A 22,543-nucleotide genomic window follows, 5' to 3' on the forward strand; every position below is an offset into this window, starting at 1 on the left:
AGGGGCCATAAAACGTGGGACATCTATAAGGGGATAACAGGGAGCCATCTATAAGGGGATACATAGTGTCCATGTATAAGGGGGATCACATAGAGTCAGGGCTACCCACTAAATGAGGATGTAAAGGGGCCAATACAGATGTGCAGTTAGTATAGAGATGAGGATGGTGCCTGAGTGAGGAGCCTAATATGTTTGTTTGGCAGATTCTGTGGATTCGTGGCTCGGAGAAGTTCTCATAACGGCCCAGGACAGATGGAGAAGAAGATGAAAAGGGAAGAACTCTGATCAGAGAAGACGTCCCTTGTGAGTCACCAGATGTAGCTGCACTGTAATGTATATGGTGTACAGAACCTGTGTAGAGCTGCATCCACCTCTATATGACTGGATGAGGTGATAGTGATCTGTGTACAGTGGATGTTATTTAGTAGCATTAGTCAGTATGTGGTGGTGTTAGTCAGTATGTGGGGGTATTATTTGTAACTTATCTGGTACTGTGTTTTATTGGTTTTAGTATACAGGATTTGGTCAGTAAATGCCCTATTACACCAACAGATCATTTGACAGATTTTTTTAAGCCAAAGCCAGGAATGGATTTGAAAAGAGGAGAAATCCCAGTCTTTCCTTTTATTTTACCTGTTCGCTGTGTATAGTCCATTCCTGGCTTTGGCTCCAAAAAATCTGTCAGATTATCTGTTGATGTAATAGGGCCTAACAGTATGGCGGTAATATGTATCGTGATAATATTTCCTTCCTATATACTGGTATTATTGGTAATATCGGTCTTGATATATATCAATAGCATCGCTTGGTCATTAGTAACTGCACTGTAATCACTTACATAGTGTGCAGAGCATGTGTACCATTGGTGTCTAAATGGTTCAGTGTATGGCAGTCCCGTGGTCACTACAGTACACTAGTGCCATCATAATTAATCCAGATGCTAGGAGCTCCCAGGTCCAGTCCCCGGAACAGTGTGACAGTATGCTGATAATATGGTAGGGGTAGATGTTTTTGTTCTATCCCCTATTAGGGGTCACTTCCCTAAACTTAGCCCCCACTGATCTATGTATTCTTATATGCCACAAAGCATCCAGTGTATAATGCACCTAGGACCCAACTACAACAGCTGCAGGCACTACAATTCCCAGCATGTACTGACAGTCTGCAACCCTCAGGATATGCTGGGAATTGTAGCACAGTAGTACAATCGTCTGATAACTGCCGCTGTAGACAGATGTATTGCTGGACCTTCAGGGCTGATGGTTGTCACCCACAGATTGCAGCCACCAGGAGCTTCTGCACACAGTGATTTATTAAACTGTTGTCCACTCAGAAACTACAACTCCCAGCATACCCTGAGAGCTGTATATCTGAGATTTGTCACAGATGAATCCAGGAAAGGACGGGGTCAGCATGTCATGTCTCACTGGTTCTATATTGGTGGGCCCCAGGTACCCCCAGTCCGACACTGATAATGGCAATTATTTGCCATAAAATGTTGGCCATCCACCAATGTTCCTCTAAGCTTCAGTCACTGCTGAGCGGAATGGCAAGTGAGCTAAGCAATGTTCAAGCAAAGGTGGGCAAACCAAAATCCTAACACAGGAACGTCGGTACCTTAGTCTAATGTAATATAGCAAATTAATTCTAGTGAACAGTCGGTGTACATTCACATGGCCACCGGTTGTGGATTTGATGCAATATTTCGAAATTTAGTTATATTGGTTTACACAGCATAAGATCCGAGCAGTTACATCCAGTGACTCACATGGGGCGTCTTCTCTGATCTTCTCAGTCGCTAATTAATCCTTTCCAACCAGGCCGGGCTGGCTTGAAGATTTTTTTCTGGCCTCCAGAATCTGTGAGAGAAACATTTTAGGTTCCTTTCTCCAGCACATATAGTAGTTGGCCCCAATTCAGGATGCTCTTAGTATTATAGTACTCCACTGCTAGGATGCCCCTAGTATTATAGTAAACCCCTGCCCCCTCCAGGATTCCCCTAGTATTATAGTTACCCCTGCCCCCTCTAAGAAGCCCCTAGTATTATAGGTACCCCTGCCCCCCAAGTATTGTAGTTAACCTCCAGGATGCCCCTAGTGTTGTAGTTACCCCTCAAGGATGCCCCCAGTATTTAGTTACCCCTGACCCCTGCCCCCCCAGATGCCCTAGTATTGTGGTTAAAGGGGTTGTCCGGCGATAAAATTATTCACAGAATAACACACATTACAAAGTTATACAACTTTGTAATGTATGTTATGTCTGTGAATGGCCCCCTTCCCCGTGTTTCCCCCCACCCACGCTAGACCCGGAAGTGTGGTGCATTATACTCACCGCATCTCGTGTCGTCCACGGTCTCCGATCCTCAGCAGTGACGCCTTCTTCGGGAGGCCGGCGGATCTTCCCGAGTGCCGGCCACCCTCTGCAGCGTCATCCGAAGCACAGCCGCGATTGGCTGAGCATAACTGTGCTCAGCCAATCGCGGCTGAGCAGCTGATGACGTGGCCGCGTCATCAGCCGCTCAGCCGCGATTGGCTGAGCACAGTTATGCTCAGCCAGTCGCCATAGGCTGTATCCCAGTTTTCCAGGTGGTCCTCCCACTGTATCCACCCGCTGCACGGAGTGGCCAGACAGCAGGTTCGGACCATCCTTAATTCCAAATGTTTCTAGAAATCCCCCATATGTGGCCGCAGTGTGTCACCTGACTTAATCACAGGCCACAGACATGACAGAAGCCTTATGTATTTTTTGGGTCTTTTCTTATTTAAGGTTTTTTATAGTCATTATATCATGTCACGGAGGCTTTGGGGTGCCAAAATATGTGTAAGACAAGTTGACGTTTCCATTGGTTCAATTCTGGGGGACATGTGACACCCTGATCATTATTTATTTAATTTTTTTTTATGAGATGGTACAAATAAAAAAAACAATTTAGCAGCAGTTTTTCAACAATTTTTTGTACGCCGTTTACTATACGTTACATATGACATGTTATCGTTATTCGTCAGGTCAGTACGATTACAGTGATATCCATTTTATATAGCTTTTGTTATAGTTTATGGCATTTATACTATAAAAGCTGTTTGTGTCTTGCATGTTGTAATAGTGGTAATATTAAAAAATTTTTGCCAATGGAGTTATGTGAGGGCTTTTTTTGCGGCATAAGCTGATGCTTTTAGTGGTACACCTTTTGGGTACATGTGACTTTTTTCTATATTTTTTAGGGAGCGGGATTAACAAACAATTTGTCGGCGGCCACCGGTAACGGGCATTGCCAGCGCAGCTAAACACTTTCATCTCTTCTTCTTACAGTGAATCCACAGTGAGAGGAGATGAAAATATGTCCCCCCCCCCCCCGTCCCAATAATTAACCCTAGTGACCTGGTCACTGACCCTCCCCTCACTGGGCGGCCATCTTATCCATGATGGCCGCCGCCATCACTGTGAACAGACTCTGTTCACAGTGATGGATTCCTAAAAATGATCAAAGCTCCATTCTCTCCACCACCGGAGGTGGCAGAGAGCATGGGGCAATAAGCGGGACCACCCAGTGTGGTCCCAGTACATGCGATCAGCGGTATATACTATATACCGCTGATCGCTTGTTCCAAATGGTGCCGGCACTTTTTTACCCCTGTCACCAAAGTCAAAAGCCGCCCCAGATTAGCTGTAACCACTCCAGATTACCTGTAACCACCCCAGATTACCTGTAACCACCCCACATTACCTGTAACCACCCCAGATTGCCCGTCACCTCCCCAGATTGCCCGTAACCCCCCCAGATTGCCCGTAATCCCCCCCCCAGACAGCCCGTAACCACCACAGATTGCTTGTAACCATCGCAGACAGCCCGTCGCCACCCCATATTGCCGGTCGCCACCCCAGATCACCAGTGACCACCACCAGATTGCCCGTCACCACCCCAGATAGCCGTGAACACCACCAGATTGCACGTCACCACCCCAGATAGCCAATGAACACTCCCAGATAGCCAGTAAACACCCCCAGATTGCCCGTACCCCCCCATATAGCCAGTAAACACCCCCAGATTGCCCGTAACCACCCCAGATTGCCTGTAACCACCCCAGAATGCCCATAACCTACCCAGATTGGCACAGACTGCTCGTAACCCCCCCAGATTACCCATACCACACCAGATTCCCTTTCGCAACCTCAGATAGCCAGTAAACACCCCGAGATTGTCCATTACCACCCCAGATAGCCAGTAAACACCCACATATTGCCTGTAACTAAAATGACACTCCTTCCCTTCTGAGCCCTGCTGTGTGCCCATACAGTGGTTTATGCCCACGTATGGGGTACCGTTCTACTCAGGAGAACCTGCGTTACATATATTGGGGTGAGTTTTCTCCCCTGTTCCTCGTGAAATTGAGAAATTTCAAACTAAACAAACATGTTATCGGAAAAATTCTATTTTTTAATTTTACGGTTTAGTTTTGAATACTTTCCTCCAATACCTGTGGGGTAAAAATGGTCACCACACCCCAAGATGTATTCTTTGAGGGTGTACTTTCCAAAATGTTTTGGAGGGGTTCTATTCTGCTGACACTATAGGGGCTGTGTAAACGAACCTGGCGCTCAGAAACTTCTTCAGAAAAATCTGCACTGAAAATGCTAATTGGCGCTCCTTCCATTCTGAGCCCCGTTGTGTGCCCATTATACCCCTAGATTAATTCTTTAAGGTGTCTAGTTTCCAAAATGGGGTCACTTATGGGGGTTTCCACTATACAAGCCTCCTAAATCAACTTAAAAAAAGAACTGGTGCCTAAAAAAAAATCAGTTTTGGAAATTTTATGAAAATTTCATAATTTGCTGATACATTTCTAAGCCCCGTAACACCCTAAAAAAGTGAAATATGTTTACGAAATGAAGCCAGAATAAAGAGGACATATTCATAATGTGACTTACTAACTAATTATTGTCATGGAACTTTCTTTTTTTAGAAGCAAAGAATTTCAAAGTTGGTAAAGTGCAAATTTTTCAAATTTTTCATGATATTTTGATGTTTTTCATAAAAAAAAACCACAAGACAGTGACCAAATTTTGCCACTAACATAAAGTACCATATGTTAGGAAAAAACAGTCTCAGAATCGCTAGCGTACGTTAAAGCATCACTGAGCTATAAAGCGCATAAAGTGAGACAGATTTTGAAAAATGAGCCTGGTCATTAAGGCCCAAATAGGCTTGGTCCCTAAGGGGTTAAAGGGGAACTCCGGATAAGAAAAACTTGCTTTCTATTAAAAGTACATTAAGAGTCTGTTCACATGTACAGACTCGCTGCGTAAAACTCACACAGAACTCGCATCAAACTCGCATGAAAGTAGCTGCGTTTTTTGTGGTGTTGAACTCTCCTGAGAAAATCATGTGAAAATCAAAACTCGCATGTTAAAATCGCACCAAACGCAGCGAGAATACACATACATTGACTTGATAGCAATCAGTATCACTGTGGATTTATGTGCGAAAAACTAGCTACGATAAATACGCAGCGAGTCTGTACGTGTGAGCAGACCCTAAAAGTTATATAGATGTGTCTATACAATGTATTACTGTATCTGTACAGTTCTGTCACACTGGTAGCTGATAGAAATCCAGGAAGTGAAAAAAATGGCCCCTGTGCCAATCCACATTGTCTCCTGCTCCTTCTGCTTATCCCCCTGGAGACAATTCTTCCATGCCTCCGTCTCACATTGTGTGTGTTTGCTGATGATGCAGACAGGGGGCAGGGCGTGATGTGACAGGAGGCTTTGCTGGATAACCCAATCCCCTGAGTGATTTACCATCTCTAACCGGGCAGAAGCAGCTGCTGCACTAATTTTTCTGATTGTAATGGGTGGGGGCTGTGATTATCACATGAGGGAAAGCATTGCATTCTGGGAAATGCCAAACCAGGAAGAACAGAAACACAAAACAGTGCAAAATCCCCCCAAACAAATGGATTTTTGGTAGTTTCAAAACTGGGATAGACGGGTAAGTAATGCGTTATGCTTCTGCAGAAGTTTCTATTTTTTTAACCTCTACCTGGATTTCCCCTTTAGGTATAAGTATAGATTTATTTTAAAGCACGATAACAAAAAAAAAAAAAAAAAAAAATTAATATAAATATTACTTTATTTCACTTCCACTGAAGATTTAGGTTTGGACAGTGACATTTAAAAGTGAATGTATCACTAGGCACATCGCTTTGTTTTTTTTACATGAACAGATTAGCGTGGGATGCTGGTGGTGCGGTCCTTTTTTTAGAACCACTGCCGGGTCCAGTGCACGGCGCCAGTCTATTCCCGAGCACCAGCCCAGCATGAAGCAGTGGAGGCAGGCCGGCTGGCCACCAGTGTGACGATCTCTCCTCTGTGACGCAGCTCCATTAATGGAGCCGTGTCACAGAAGGCATCCCACGCCGATTCATTCATGTAAAAAAAACAAAGTGATTTACCTGATGGTACGTGCTCTTTAAGTTCTGTGTAGGAACAGGTATGGGTAAGATTCTGAAACTTTGGTAGGTAAACCCCTTATATAATAAAATGCTATGCTCTTTGAGTAATAATATGGATCTGAGTAGGTTGTAGAATTTCATTATTTGACTGGAGGGACTTTTCACTAAACTTCTCAAGTTGTAAATGTTCTTGTCCTAACTGGGATCATGGATGATAAACAATACAAGTGTCACAAATTCCAAATCTTAAAGCTCTTCCTACACTGATAGCCCACACAAATGCCTGTACAGATTCTACAGCTGTACACAGGGCAGAAGCTGTAAGCATAATATATTCTAGATGAGGATAATATAAATACATTATTCTTCAGTGCCAGAGTATTCAGGGCTAAATCCTCATCCTCATGAATAACAAGGCACACCGTTAAATGGGCGCTGACGTTATAACTTTCAAAATCTAAATCAACAGGGGATGTGAAATAAAGCAAGTTTGCAATTTACAATATTATTATTTTCCTTTTGTTATGCTTGAGGGTGCGTTCACACCTACAGGATCCGTAGCAGATCTGCAGCAGATCCACGGCAGATTTATGGTGGTGCAGATTTGATGCTGTGTTCAGTTATTTAAATGAAATCCGCTGCGGATCCGCAGCAGAAAATCTGCTGTGGTTCAGGTAAGTGTGAACGTACCCTTAAAGTTTTTCTGTTGTTTGGGAACAGAAACACTTCCCAAACAACAGTAACAGTACAGTAGACCCGTACTGATTGAGAAAACCAGTGAGTAGAGTACCGTGCTGCAGCATGTCCTCTCCTCGCTTTGTGTGAGGAATAAAAGAGTTGGGCTCCATAGACTTATATTATGAGCCTGACTCCTTTTTTTCTAACACAGAGCAGTGCGGTCCTCTCCCTGCCCATTCTACCGATCGCTATGGGTCTGAACACTCAGACCCAGACCGATCAAAACTTTTGACACTTTAAACGTTTTCCCAAACAACAGGTACGCTTTAAAACAGATCTTTAAAGGCAGCTTTTTATGGCTCAGCCAACATTCACACGTCCGTAAATTTTGCAGACCTTACGGATGGGAAAGTCCTGTAATGGATTGTTTCCTCGCCTGTCATGATGCATCATTATCACGCCGGGGCGGAGAAAATTTTTGAATTTTCGGGGCACTGATTTAATCAAAGCTCGATTGAAGTGGAATTCAGTTTTGGAATTTAAAAATAAATACATTTAAGGTACCTTCACATGTACCTGATATACTAATGATATGCTAACATCAGTGCTGTCAAAAAAATAATTGTTTGGGAATTGACAGTTTACTAGATAAAACCAGGAGAAGTGTGCTAAATGTGGTAAAGCTATAATAACAGTAGTTAAACATGCCTGAGATAAGCATATATCTATCCTAAGATAATAAGAAGGGAAATACTAAAAAGGCAGACTAGATGGACCAAGTGGTCTTTTTCTGCTGACAACATTCTTTCTTTTATTTAACCCTTCCACTGCTGTACTGGTTGTATGTAACCCTTCTACTGCTGTCCTGGCTATATGTAAACCCTCCACTGCTGTCTCAAGATGTCTGTGCTTCGAACTCGTCAGAATCAAGTTGTAGTCACAATAAGTCAACAGTATGGACTGGGATGGATAGAAAAGAAACAGGAGGTACACAGCTTCAATCAGAGAAGATATCACCTGTGAGTTACTGGATGTAACAGCACTGTAATTACTCTCATACTATAGCAACTGTATGTGGGTAACATTTGTGTGTGCACAGTGGTTTCTATCGAGTAATATCGTATTATTATTCAATCCGATGCCAATTCTTCCTGATGACGTCACCTAGTGATGTAACCTATAATAAATGTCTATAATAAAAGTTACATTTTAGGTGTGGATGTTTACATAATAACGTTTTCTTATGCCCTAGGCTTCAGCCTATGGTAGTTGGTAATTAAGAAACAGAGCCTCCAGCACAGAAGTGAAATCCCACTTTCCAAACATGCCACAAAAAGTAAAGCAAGTAAATTGCAGACCTGATGATTGTGCCAGTAGCCATTTACTTGCTGGGTTTTGATGGGTCTGCACTCCCCCGCACACAGTGCCATTGCATGATTGGGCTGTCACAGTCACCCTGATCCTGAGATATAGCTGGAAGAAGTCTTCATGGTGGTCTGGGTTAAATGGGAAAGAAAAGGAAATTAAATTACTCGTTCCTGACCACCAGCAAGGAAGGCAGGAATATATTTCCATGGTTGCAACAAATCACAGGATGTTTAGTTAGGCTGGCCGGGCACAGTGATGCAGCTCGCTAGCCTACCAGGAAAAATGATGAGTGGCCCAGCGATTCTGATTGTTAGCTGAAGGGAAGTTTAAAAGGCAGCTAATTTGAGTATTTGCCTGTATTTATTTGTGCTTTGCCCTACGCCGATTGCGTTTTTTTGTCTGTATCTTCTGCATTTCTGACCTTGACTTGTTTCTCTGACTATGTCCCCAGATCCTGACTTTGTAGCTTGCCAATGTCTGTGTTTAATCTCGGCCTTTTCACTTAGCTTCTTATTTTGTCTTTTCTGATCCCCTGACTTATTAATGGATCTTCCTATTTAGCGTTTGTGGCTTAAAGGGAATCTGTCAGCAATTGGACCCAAGTTGCTGACAGTGTTATAAGCATCCTGTTCAAAATGGTACATATAGCTTATCCGTCCCTGTAGCAGAAAATGTGCAATCTTCATTTTCTTAGTGTAACCAAGTGTCAAAGACGGGTTACGGCTCTCCGGCCTTGCCGTGCTCTGTCACGGCTTATCCTTGGTGGTTCCTCCATCCTCCTTTTGAATAATAATTTCAACTCGGCCTCCAGCCAGGAAGAGCGGCGCACATTCATTGACGGTAATAAGCTTCACTGCTCAGCATGCATGCACATCCGCTATTCTTGGCAATGTAGGACGTGTGCATCATTAGCGTCGCGGAAACTGGAGGTCAAGATAAAATTACTATACAAAAGGAGGAGGTAATTACCACCAAGGATGAGGCGCCACCAATCGTGGCACGGCCGGAGAGCTGCTACTCCCTTTTCGACCCTTGGTTACAGTAAGAAAATGAAGATTGCACATTGTCTGCCACATGGACGGATAAGCTACAAGTACCATGGATAGTGAACAGTTCTACCCCTGACAAGCCTTGCACACCTAGAAACAAAATATAAGACAGTTAGGTTAGGTGTGTCTGGTGTTCACAGTTTGGGGAAAGATCCAGGTAAATGTTAGGGAGAATAAGGGCCATTTACCACTTGTACTTGTCATCTTTTGTTTCATTCTTGGCTGCTTTCATTATCATTTGTTTGCATCATCATTCAGTCCATTTTCTGCAGTACCAATCATCAGATGGAGAGTTGCTAATCTCATTCTTGTCATTTTACCTTTTATTAGTATGAGGATTCTTGTTTTCTTTATGTGACTGCCTAACGGCATTCTGTTATATGGTGAGTCCTAGGAGTATCTGAGTAAACAGAACCACTGATAGGACTTAGGTAAAGTGACTTCTAAAAATGTAACCCGGTCCTAATCTTAAACCCTACTTGAAAAAATCACAGAGTTTAGGAGTGACCCCATTATGGGAAATGAAAGATTTCACAAATTTATAAAGATAGAAAATAGCAGGTTTTGGAAACAAAGGTATTAAATGTGTTACCAAATATTCAAGGAAGGGCGTTTGAAAGAGTTTGTCACATTTATACAGGAATATAAAGACAACAACACTTGTTTTATTGCAGCTGCAACATGCAGTGACACACACACGCTGACAAAGATATATTGAGGTTCAACAATACACTTTACAAAAAATCTCAGGGAATAAGAGGGGGGAGATGGAACACTGTATTAAGTTATCCTTAACGCAATCACAGAGATAATATAATACATAAGGAGGGAGAGAATTGGGAGAAGGAGGTAGGGCCAATAGCACAAGAGGAGTGGGAGAATGCCCTGGCTAATAAAAAGTCCTCTGTTAGCAAAATTGCTGTTTATTACAATTAAAAATTAAGAATAGGAACCAGTACTCTCCATTAAGACACTGTAAGAGGAATATTAGAGAACACGATAATTGCCCCAAGTGTGGATTGGGGGAAGCAAGTTATATTCATATGGTACTGTATGGGGCTGTCCTAAGATACAAAGACTTTGGAGATAAATAGCAGACTACACTAGTAGGACGCTGAGCCTAACCGTGCCTTAGGGTATACGGAACGATAATTGGCTGAATTGGCCTGATTCGGCCGATCATCGCTCCGTGTAATAAATGCAATAATCAGCCGATGACAATGATCATCTGCTGATCGTTGATATAGGTTAGAACCTGAGCAACGATCTAGCAGATCGGCGCTCTTTTACAGGTATTATTGGGCCCTGCTCGGCCCGTGTAATACCACCCTTAGAATGCAATTTATCTAATTCTGGGCTGTAATGATATGTTACAAAAGGAAGAAACAATTGTCCTGAGGTTTCTTTATGCTGGTTAGGGGATTGATACTAAGAGTATGGATAATGAGCGAGAGGCCAACCCTGGCACATTGGATCAGGCTGGTAAACCAAACCAAAATCTTGTATTCAGGGAAAAAGAATGGAGATAGAAAGTTGGCAACCTCTGGAAACCAAGCAAGTATCACAGGGCTGTGTTTTTTTGCACCATGGTCCTCTCCCTCCTCGATGGGTGGGTAAATAGGTGGGGAAGGGTTTTATTGGGTTTGTTGGTAGTGTATGAAGAAAATGAAGAATGGTATAAAAAATATATACTACTGTATATGTAAAACTGGAGATAATTGGCTATATAGTGGTACGTTAGTTTAAGAGTAACTTGGATTGAGAGCGTTTTGCAAGAAGAGCTCACAGTTTTTTAAAATTGTAACTTGGTTTAAGTGTATTGTTTTGGTTTAAGAGCTCCCTGTACTGGGTGGTAGGGTGATTGGGGAGATACATGGTCTGCATAGCGTGGTGAACAGCACTGTTGTCTGACCCAGGAAATCTCCCTCACCTTCCAAATCATAGCAGATCCACTTCAGGCTTGGGCTTACATCAGGGGACAGGACTGTGGAGGTGACTTCTCTGCACTTACATTCCGTTATACACACTGCTGTATAGAAAAGTCCTCCTGCACAGCTCGGCTCTGTGATTCTCACTTCTTTGCTGTCATGTGACCACACAGACCTGTGCAGTTTTTTTTTTTTTTTTTTTTTATTCTTATGCACTTACTGTACATTGTACTTTACACGCTGATTGCTATACTGTACAGTAACTTATAATATCACATATTCAGCTTTCTAAATGTTTGTTTCATTTGTTTTACATGTTATGATCTTTAGCCCCGCATAGTTCTGATGCGAGCGCTCCATAATGTGCACTGACAGGGTTTTCTGTGGCCGCTATTCAATGAATAGCAGTAGCAGAAACCTGACATGTCAGTTGTTTGCGGCGCCGCTAGGGATCCCGGCCGGAGCGTATACTATGTGTATACCCTCCGTCCGGGATCCCATAGACGGCAAAGTAACATATTTTTCGTAATAATCATGGCCGTGGTTTTACTAAAATATACGTTGTGTGAACATAGACTAATGAATAAATATGTGGAGGAAAAAAAGATGGTTTTCAATTTACTCAAATTTTGTTTCTATGTTCTGTACTGTTCAAATGAAAACATTGTGTTATTGAGTTGAAACAATGGTTTTGACAGCAAAGGCGAGAGGTAATTATCATGTGATGAGTACATTTTTCTCTTGCCTGTAAATGCTTACTGTTTATATGGGAGCTAACATTGGGGAGTGACTGGAATGTATCCCGGACAAAGCATGGTTTCTTTAGGAAAGGGCACAAGAGTCACAGTCCCCCAAATGACATTCCTAAGAGCAGGGGAGGGGACATGGAGGATCTGGGCTCTTTTGAAACAGTTCTTCCTTCATTCTTCTCAAGTACCTTTCTATCCTTTCTGTTATATAGTTTATTTTTTTTAAGAATGTGCAGTTTTTATTCTTTCACCTCTTACATTCATCTTACATTCTATGTCTCCTTTCTTTTCTAGCTGCATCTTTCCTAGCATTTCCATATTTACCATCCTTGGAATGTCTTAGCCGTCTGAGAACACTCCAGGTAAGATTTTCTTCTAGTGGTATAGCCTCAATTACTTTTGCAATCATGTTAAAACAATACTGTCAATGTTAAAACAATACTGTCCATGTCCTCTGAAATATTCAGCCTTCTTTTCGTTGTCTCTTGTAGTTCTTAGATTCTGAGTAGACAAAGAAATCTCAGATTTGGGCAACATGAACCTCTGCTGGAATGAAATAAAGAAGAGATCTCACAGCCTAAGGTATCTGTAAAGTCCATTGATGACAATTGTCTCCCATGTATGTACTAAGAGATTATGAATGCCCCCACATACTAGAAGAGGGTGGAGGAACAGGTGCCTCAGGTTTTCTTGTATGTATAATATTTTGATAGTATCAACCTTATATAAGGCCATATTTTATTTTTTCTTGAAATGTTTGAAATATGTTGATTGCTTGTTAAACTAAACTGGTTTCTAATGGATATACTGATTTAATTATAGGTTTATGTAGTGTGTACAATGTGTGTACATAGAATTTACTATTGTGGAATACTGATTATTTTACTGATTAATTTATTTTATTGCACATTAGGTAGTATTTACATGTGTGAACACATCCTTGCTAGTTTTACTTCTACTGTTCTGCTAATAGTACATTTTCATTTGTAAGCATGGTTTCAGTATGCCTGGAGCTTTGTGGTAGCTCAAATGTCCTCATTACAGTACAAATCTGTAAGAACTATTGGCCAAATTGGAAAGTGTATGTACAACAGAAACAGGTCATGTGGTTGCTATGAGGCAACTGCTTAGGCTGGGTTCACACTGCGTTTTCTCTATTTGTTTAACATATACGTTTTGTGGAAAAAATTAATGCAAAAACAGATGTAATATAGTGTGTCATCCATTTAGATCTGTTTTTCCATTGACTTCCATTATAAAAAAAACCAAAAAACGGATCGAATCGTTTTTTTTTTAACGGACACAAAAGTAGTGTTGACTAAGTTTTTATGTCTGTTAAAAGTAACCAATTAAAAACGGATACGTTAAATGGATTGCAAAAACGCAGTGGGAACTCAGCCTTAGGGCCAGTTCACACTGAGCAAACACGGCGCAAGCTCTGCCGCGGAATCCCGCCGCACTCAGTGTCCTGCTTTGAGTGAATGGAAGAGCGCGCGCCTGTCCGCTGCCGCCGCTCTCCACTCGAGGAATGAACATGTTAGTTCCTCGAGCGGAGAGCGGTGGCAGCGGACGAGCGCACGCCCTCTCCATTCAGTTACCGCAGCACACTAAGCATGGCGGGATTCCGACGATCTTGCTCAGTGTGAACTGGCCCTTAATTTGTCTTGTCTCTATTTTAGTAGAAGGCCTTAAAGGGGAACTCCAGGTGGAGGTTAAAAAAATGAAACTTCTGCAGAAGCATAAAGCATTACTTACCTATCTATTCCATTTTTGAAACTACCAAAAATCAATTTGTTTTGGGGGGTTTTGTTCTGTTTTGTGTTTCGGCACTTCCTGGTTTATCAGTTGTAAACAGTACTACAGGTTCCAGGATGCAATACTTTCCCTCAGCTGTTCATCACAGTCCTCCACCCTGCCTATTCCCCGCCCAAAGCTGTTGCAGAACATCTAGGCTGTGTTCACACATTGCAGTTTCATTGTGTTACTGAATTATTTGCAGTAATTTATGATTTCATTGTGGTCCCACAGAGCACGCTGTATTCTCTACCTGTAACACCACACAGCATGCTGTATTCTCTACCTGTAACACCACACAGCGCGCTGTATTCTCTACCTGTAACACCACACAGCATGCTGTATTCTCTACCTGTAACACCACACAGCACGCTGTAGTCTCTACCTGTACCACACAGCACGCTGTATTCTCTACCTGTAACACCACACAGCACACTGTATTCTCTACCTGTAACACCACACAGCAAGCTGTATTCTCTACCTGTAACACCACACAGCACGCTGTATTCTCTACCTGTAACACCACACAGCACGCTGTATTCTCTACCTGTAACACCACACAGCACGCTGTATTCTCTACCTGTAACACCACACACACACTGTATTCTCTACCTGTAACACCACACAGCACACTGCATTCTCTACCTGTAACACCTCACAGCACGCTGTATTCTCTACCTGTACCACACAGCACGCTGTATTCTCTACCTGTAACACCACACAGCACGCTGTATTCTCTACCTGTAACACCACACAGCGCACTGTATTCTCTACCTGTAACACCACACAGCGCACTGTATTCTCTACCTGTAACACCACACAACATGCTGTATTCTTTACCTGTAACACCACACAGCACGCTGTATTCTCTACTGTAACACCACACAGCACGCTGTATTCTCTACCTGTAACACCACACAGCATGCTGTATTCTCTACCTGTAACACCACACAGCACTCTGTATTCTCTACCTGTAACACCACACAGCATGCTGTATTCTCTACCTGTAACACCACACAGCACGCTGTATTCTCTACCTGTAACACCACACAGCATGCTGTGTCCGCCCGCCTCCTTTGGCAGTCTTCCACGCCCTGTTTAGTGACGCTCTTGGCCCAGCCCGGCTCGCATGCCTGTCAGCGGCCACCCCGCCCCATCGCATAACGCGCACACTGCCTACGTCATCTTATAGAGTTCTTGGGATCGGATCCTGCGCAGGCGCACTGACGCGACCGGCTTTACCAAACTAGTCTAGCCAGTCACGTCAGTGCGCCTGCGCATGATCCGATCCCAAGAACTTTACAAGATGACGTAGGCAGTGTGTGCATTATGCGATGGGGCGGGGTGGCCGCTGATAGGCATGCGAGCCGGGGCTGGGCCAAGAGCGTCACTAAACAGGGCGTGGAAGATGGCCAAAGGAGGCGGTGCGGACCCGGCCATGTCACTACAGCGGTGCCGGAGCTCAAAAAAACACCACATGTGCATTTACATGGAACCCTGTGAAGGCGGGAGGCAGGGGGAGACGACCAGCTACCCCACAAAGGCGGCGCTACACTAGGGCACGAACGCTTCGGCCCCGCCTCTTAGACACGGCAGCCCCGCTACTAAAGTTGGATTTTCTGCCTCATCAAAGCCTAAGCTGCTTTATATAACATACCACCAGAAAGAACTTCGCCTAAGCTACAACAAGGTATAGGTAGTTTGGGGGGGTTCCACAGTGGCTACAAAGTCGCTTTAAGGGGGGATTTATTAATGGTTTTATGTATTAATGGTTTTTTATGGTTTGTGTAATAAAAAGTATTAATTAGGCTAATTTCTATGGGAAATCCGTGCCGTGCTTCTGTTCCGAGTAATGACATGTCCTATTTTCAAACGGAACGGATTGGAGATCCCTGAAAACACTGAACATGTGAATCAACTAATACAAAGCAATTGGCTGTAACAGAATGTGTGAATGCAGCCTTATGGTTTTGTGCTTTTATCATTCACTAGAAACATGTATATGATAATAAAAATGTGACGTGCATGTGAAAGATTTACCTTAACCTATGCCTGAGATCGTCATTAAAACTGATCTGTCTTAAAAATGGAGTATGAAATCTGGTGTTAGCATTTCCCTTTTATGTTTTTTATATTTCAGCTTTGGGGACATTTATCTTTACAAATGTGCCACATTTATTATATGTTTTAAAGATTTTTGTAAGCACTTTTGTGCCTTGATCAACAAGAGCCGTGGATTGGATGAAGAGGGTATGGTACAAATTTACCAACCAATAGGTTGTGAAAAGACAGACGCTTTGATAAATCTGCCCTACTGTGCAAGCCTATATATTCACACTGAGCACACTGAGTCTGTGGCTGCCTTACTGTCTCAGTGTGATGTCTTTTGCGGCTCCGCTCAAGATTTCACCACCAGCACAGATGGGGAATCTTTACTGTAAGAAAAGCGAGACTATGGAACTCATTGCAAAATTATGTTGTGATGACTGACTTATTAGTAACTTCAAGGGAGGCACGGATGCCTTTTCTTTTAAAATATTTAGCATTGTTTCAGCATTTTTTTTTGGAACAAAGCTGTAGTTGAACTGAATGACTGCATACATTTACTTTACACACCTTATTTTCCATATTTTAATGCCTTCCTGCACAACGACAGTTGCGCCGTGGTGCCGCTAAGTGGGTATAGAGGCGGCTCCCGGCTGTTATCAGTAGCTGGCGACCTCCGCTAGTAGCCAGCATGGATCGATCCTCGGTTCTGCCTATGTAACCATTTCAAAACTGACAGCGGCATTTAAATGGCCTGAATTACCCTCAGCTCTCAGCACAGTCTCCGCCTTTCGGGCTGCCACATGCGGAATTGCCTGAACTTTTAGATTTATCACATTCATGATCTCACATGATAATTGGTGTAAGCCCCAAAACCAGCCAAAGTGCAAAATTGCGGATTTTTGGATCCCAGAAATGTAATAAAAAAATTTAATAAAAAGTGATCAAGTCGCTAGTGTGGTACCCAATAAAACTACAGATGATGGCGCAAAAAAAAATTAGACCTCACTGATGAGGTGAGCGAGTACTAAAATTCTTAAATGCTTCGAGTTGAGTATTTTCTAATGCTCCAATGCTTGATTCAAATAATGAATCCCATTAAAGTCAATGGGGGACTGAAGCATTTATTCAGGGACCTCCTATTTGGCAGAGGGGAGGGTGTCTGGCGCACCTGAGAACCTCAAAAAGTGATGGAAACACCATGGAAATGGAACTGACCCATTTTGACATCCAGGGATATCTTGATAGGTTAAGGAGCATACAGAGAGAGCCCTCTCTGTACATCACCGCTCCCGGCACTCAGCAGCCAGGGAACGTGGCTATTAGCCATCAAGCTTGAAACGCTATACTGGCTAATTAACCATTTAAATGCTGCTGTAAAAACTGACAAAACTTGAAAAAGCTATCACCTGGGGTCTAATGGAGGGATCATCCCCCGGGGCTGGGACTTGGCGCCACAATGACGCTGATCCTGCAACAGCAATTGACTATTATGCGCTCAGGCACTGATCTCGGAGATCAATACAGAACATATGTACTGCATTGATCTATATGAGAGAATAGTGCAGTTATAATAGAAGTTACTGTAGGAAAAATCACCCCTCTTTCCCAATGTATGAATAAAAAAAATAAATAATAATAAATAAAACATTGCTGCATCTGTAATCATCCGAACTATTAAATTATCAGATCCCTGATCTTGCACGGTAAGTGCAAAAACCTGCCAAAGTGCAAAATTGGTCACATCAAATCCGGAAAAACTGTAAAAAGTGATAAAAAAGTCACATATATACAAGCAAGTACAGATCATGGTGCAAAAAATGACACCTCATATTACCCCATAGACCAAAAAATAAAAGCATTATAAGGATGGTAATAGAGCAATTTTACACATATTTAGTTTCTTTAAAAAGGTTTTAATTTGGCAAAAACTGTCAATTAAATAAAAGTTATATGTTACCTGTCGTTGTAATAGTACTGACATAGATGACATTAGGGCTGGGCGATAATGGCCTAAATCAATATCGCGGTTTATCGTACATGTAGCCGCGGTAACGATAAATCGAACGATAATTATGACACGCCCCTTTTAAAAGCCACACCCCTTTTGAAACCCCCATTTTCCGATGGTAATACAAAAGTGGATTTATTCCATATAACAATATGCAGCAAACTTCACAAGTAATACAGAATGCTTTGGCGTCTCCTACGCCATTTTCAAGTGGCACTTGAAAATGGCGTAGGAGACGCCAAAACATTCTGTATTACTTATGAAGTTTGCTGCATATTGTTATATGGAATAAATCCACGTTTGTATTACCATCAGAGAGCTTCAGAGTATTTTTTACTAGCTGACTTGGTCCAAGGTCTGGGATTCATATGCTGGCAGCCACAGTTCATTTAGTGTGCTGCCTATATTGTTTTCTCTATCTATCTATCTATCTATCTATCTATCTATCTATCTATCTATCTATCTATACAGTATATATTCAGATAGGAGATAGATGGATGATAGATAGATAGGAGATAGATAGGAGATAGATAGGAGATAGATAGGAGATAGATAGATAGGAGATAGATAGATAGGAGATAGATAGATAGGAGATAGATAGATAGGAGATCGATAGATAGGAGATAGATAGATAGGAGACACGTAGATAGGAGATAGATAGATAGATAGGAGATAGATAGATAGATAGATAGATACATAGATAGGACTCCTATCTATCTATCTATCTATCTATCTATCTATCTCTATCTATCTCCTATCTACCCCCAGTCACTCAGTGGCTGCAGAGGTCAGGTATAGGTCGGCACCTCCATGCTCCCCCGGGCACCGCTCTCTCTCTCCCGCACAGGAATCCTCTGCCTCTGTCACTCAGTGCTGTAGCACATATACCTGTGTCCCGGACTGAGCGTCACACATGGCCGCTTCCAGAACGTACAAAAGATAACGGGGTCCGAGGATTCCTGTGCGGGACAGATTGCGGTGGCCAGTGAAGCATGGAGGTGCCGACCCATACCTGACCCCAACTGTATGTGCAGGAGAGGGGGGGCATGGCTCACGCGCAGATTCCAAAGAAGCTAGAAGTGAGTCGCCCGGCAGCAGCAGTGCAGGAGGGGGAGCTGCTGCCTGTGCGCAGCCTGTCAGCAGCCCCGCAGCAGGATCTTCCATCCCCTGCCCTACCAGTATTTGTGCGCCCTGGCTCGGGAGGTAAATCGAAAAATCAGCTTTCCAGCCCCCACCTCTCCACCCGGCCACGGTGGTATGCGGATGAGGCCGGCGCTGTACTGCTGCTGCACTGTCAGCATGCACCCAGGCCCCCTGCGTTGTGGTAACAGGCTGCTATCACCACACAGGGGGCCTGGGTGCACGCTGACAGTGCAGCAGCAGCTTCCATCCAGATCGATATTGTACAGTACAGCGCGGCCCCGCCCCATCGCCCGCATACCACCGGCAGTCCGGCACCAAACGCTACTGCACCCATGGACCCCCCAGGCTGTTATCACTACATAGGGGCCGGGCCTGGGTGAGAAGCGGCTGCCATCTTACCGCCTGTGGCGCAAGAAAGTGCCGAGAGGAGAGCACAGCCAACTGCCAGCCCGCGCGACCACAAGAAAGCCCGCCCGCACGCAGCCAATAAAAAGGAGGGCCGTAAGCTCATACATAGTGTGCACTGTGCGGCCGTATATCATATACTTTCAAGCGAGCGCATCAACCTCAAAACTACGTGCGTATATTCGCGGTTCGCACTACGGCCGGAAAGATACGTAGTGTGAACATAACCTAAACCTGTATAAGATTTTTTTTAACATCATAATCATTATAATATTAATGCAGAAAGCAAATCTATTAACCTTGTAAGAATTATTTCCTCCAATTTTTCATTAGGGCACGCCTCGAAGCATTTTCAGATCCCACTCTCAAGTTGCAACCACCACTCCAGGAGATAATTGACTGGCTAGGGGAAAAAGATGAAGATTTGTCTGCCCAGCTTCCCCTGCGAGGTGACCTTTCAATGGTGGAGCAAGCCAAGGATAAACATCTGGTGAGCTATACTACACCATACTTTACCTAAGCCTTTAAAAGCATCTAAACCAGTGCTTCCCACCTTTTCCACCTCGGGGCACACCTTGGAAAAAAAGATTTCCTCGGGGCACCCCTACTAAATAATGTTCTACAAAATAAGAAACCATCATACAGTGACTCACAGGTGACGTCTTCTTTGATCTGAGGAGTCACTTTCCCTTTTCCTCTCCATCCGCCATGATGATTTCTTCCAGCTACTTTTCATCTCTTCAGAACCTGCAAGACAAAAAATTTAGGCTCCGCACATTTCTAGCAACTTCCTTTCCTTTCTCCCTCCTGTCGGCTCCCAAAGTAACTGCGCTGTTTGGTGTTATGTGCCGTAAAGAGAGTAGGAATGTGGGATGCCCCCTGTATGTAGGATCCCCTGCTGTGCCCCCATGAGCTAATAATGCCCCCAGAGGTGCCCCCATGAACTAATAATGCCCCCAGAGGTGCCCCCATGAACTAATAATGCCCCAGAGGTGCCTCCTATGAACTAATAATACCCCCAGAGGTGCCCCCATGAACTAATAATGCCCCCAGAGGTGCCCCCATGAACTAATAATGCCCCCATAGTGTGCCCCCATATACTAATAATGCCCCAGGGGTGGCCTCCATATACTAATAATGCAACCAGAGGTGCCCCCATGAACTAATAATGCCCCCAGAGGATCCCCCATGAACTAATAATGCCCCCATATACTAATAATGCCCCAGAGGTGCCCCCATGAGCTAATAATGCCCCCAAAGGTGCCCCCATGAACTAATAATGCCCCCAGAGGTGCCCCCATATACTAATAATGCCCCCAGAGGTGCCCCGATGAACTAATAATGCCCCCAGAGGTGCCCCCATATACTAATAATGCCCCCAGAGGTGCCCCTATACTAATAATGCACCCAGAGGTGCCCCCATGAACTAATAATGCCCCCAGAGGTGCCCCCATATACTAATAATGCCCCCAGAGGTGCCCCCATATACTAATAATGCCCCCAGAGGTGCCCCCCATGAACTAATAATGCCCCCTGCTCTGCCCTTAAAAAAAACAAACATCCTACTCACCTAATCCGCGCTAAGGCTGCAGGAAGCAGCTCTCCTCCTCTTCGGGCTCCATCTTGCGAACTGTGGGGACGGGACTTTCAGCAGGCGTGATGACGTCACATCATCACGCCTGCCGGAGAGGTCATGTCCCGGCCTCCCATAGGCTGCTGGCATGAAGTGCCGGCGGCCTATGAGAGTGAATATACTGTAGGAGCAGGATGCTGACACTTCCTGCTCCTATATTCTGCTTACTTTAATGAACATAAAGTGATCCGTGCATCCCGAGAAGCTGTGCAGCCTCAGCTTCTCGGGATGCTTAAAGAGACAGCGCACATTTCCCACCGGGATCCCGCGGCACCCCTGGTTGGTTCTCCCGGCACACCAGTGTGCCGCGGCACCCTGGTTGGGAAACGCTGGCTCAAAGAGACAGCGCACATTTCCCCACGATCCCGCGGTACCCCTGGCCGGTTCTCCCGGCACACCAGTGTGCCGCGGCACCCCGGTTGGGAAACGCTGATCTAAACGAGAAAGTCAACAGTTCTAAGCGACTCTGTGCCCACAATCTGACCCCCCAAACCACTTGTACCTGTGGATAGCTGCTTTTAATACAAGATCTGTCCTGGGGTCCGTTCGGCAGGTAATGCAGTTATTGTCCTAAAGAACAACTTTTAAACTTGCAGCCCTGTGTCATACTGGCGTGGCCTAGAGTGTGTATGCATTAGGCTGGCACAACCTCTCTGTCCCTCCTCCCCGCCCTTTTCATCATTAGAAATGCTCCAGATTTTCTACTATTCATCACCTGTGTCAGCATGGCACATGGGCTGGATGGTTAAGGCACCTGCGCAGTTTTCACTGCAGAGGAATAGGAAAGAGGGTGGGGAGGAGGGACGGAGAGGTGGTGCAAAGTTAGGGCACAGATACTCCAAGCCAAGGCTGTTTGGCACAGGGCTGCAAGTTTAAAAGTTGATTTTTAGCACAATAACTGCATCCCCTGCCGAAAAGACCCTAGGACAGATCTTGGATTAAAAGCAGCTAATCAAAGTTACAAGTGGTTTGTGGGGGACAGATTGTGGGTACAAAGTCACTTTAAAGAGTGATTTTTGGTTGCACTACATCAACTATACGTCTTCAGTTTTTTTATGAAAAAGATTCACTAAGTGAGGAGTGTATTGTAATGTTCTGCAGAAAGTCAGTCAATTTACTGTATAATACACACTGTAATTACCAGAGTGTTTTTTTTTTCATATTTAAAGCTTAAAGGGGTAGTGAGGCGGTAAAAAATTATTCACAGACTAACACACATTACAAAGTTATACAACTTTGTAATGTATGTTATGTCTGTGAATGGCCCCCTTCCCGTGTCCCACCACC

At 43.9% G+C, this 22,543-nt stretch overlaps 1 protein-coding gene across 1 annotated transcript in view; it reads left to right on the forward strand.

The window, feature by feature from the left end:
* The first annotated feature begins 12,501 nt into the window (after positions 1 to 12,501).
* LOC138780803 (dystrophin-related protein 2-like) overlaps positions 12,502 to 22,543 on the forward strand; it is a 32,219-nt gene continuing 22,177 nt past the window's right edge. The window contains exons 1-3 of the mRNA XM_069956725.1: positions 12,502 to 12,586; positions 12,716 to 12,806; positions 19,957 to 20,113. Of these exons, the coding sequence (XP_069812826.1) occupies positions 12,760 to 12,806; positions 19,957 to 20,113 (204 nt within the window). The 5' untranslated portion in view covers positions 12,502 to 12,586; positions 12,716 to 12,759. The remainder of the gene's footprint in view (positions 12,587 to 12,715; positions 12,807 to 19,956; positions 20,114 to 22,543) is intronic.

Source organism: Dendropsophus ebraccatus, unplaced genomic scaffold, assembly GCF_027789765.1.
Source record: "Dendropsophus ebraccatus isolate aDenEbr1 unplaced genomic scaffold, aDenEbr1.pat pat_scaffold_853_ctg1, whole genome shotgun sequence".
Lineage (NCBI taxonomy): Eukaryota > Metazoa > Chordata > Amphibia > Anura > Hylidae > Dendropsophus > Dendropsophus ebraccatus.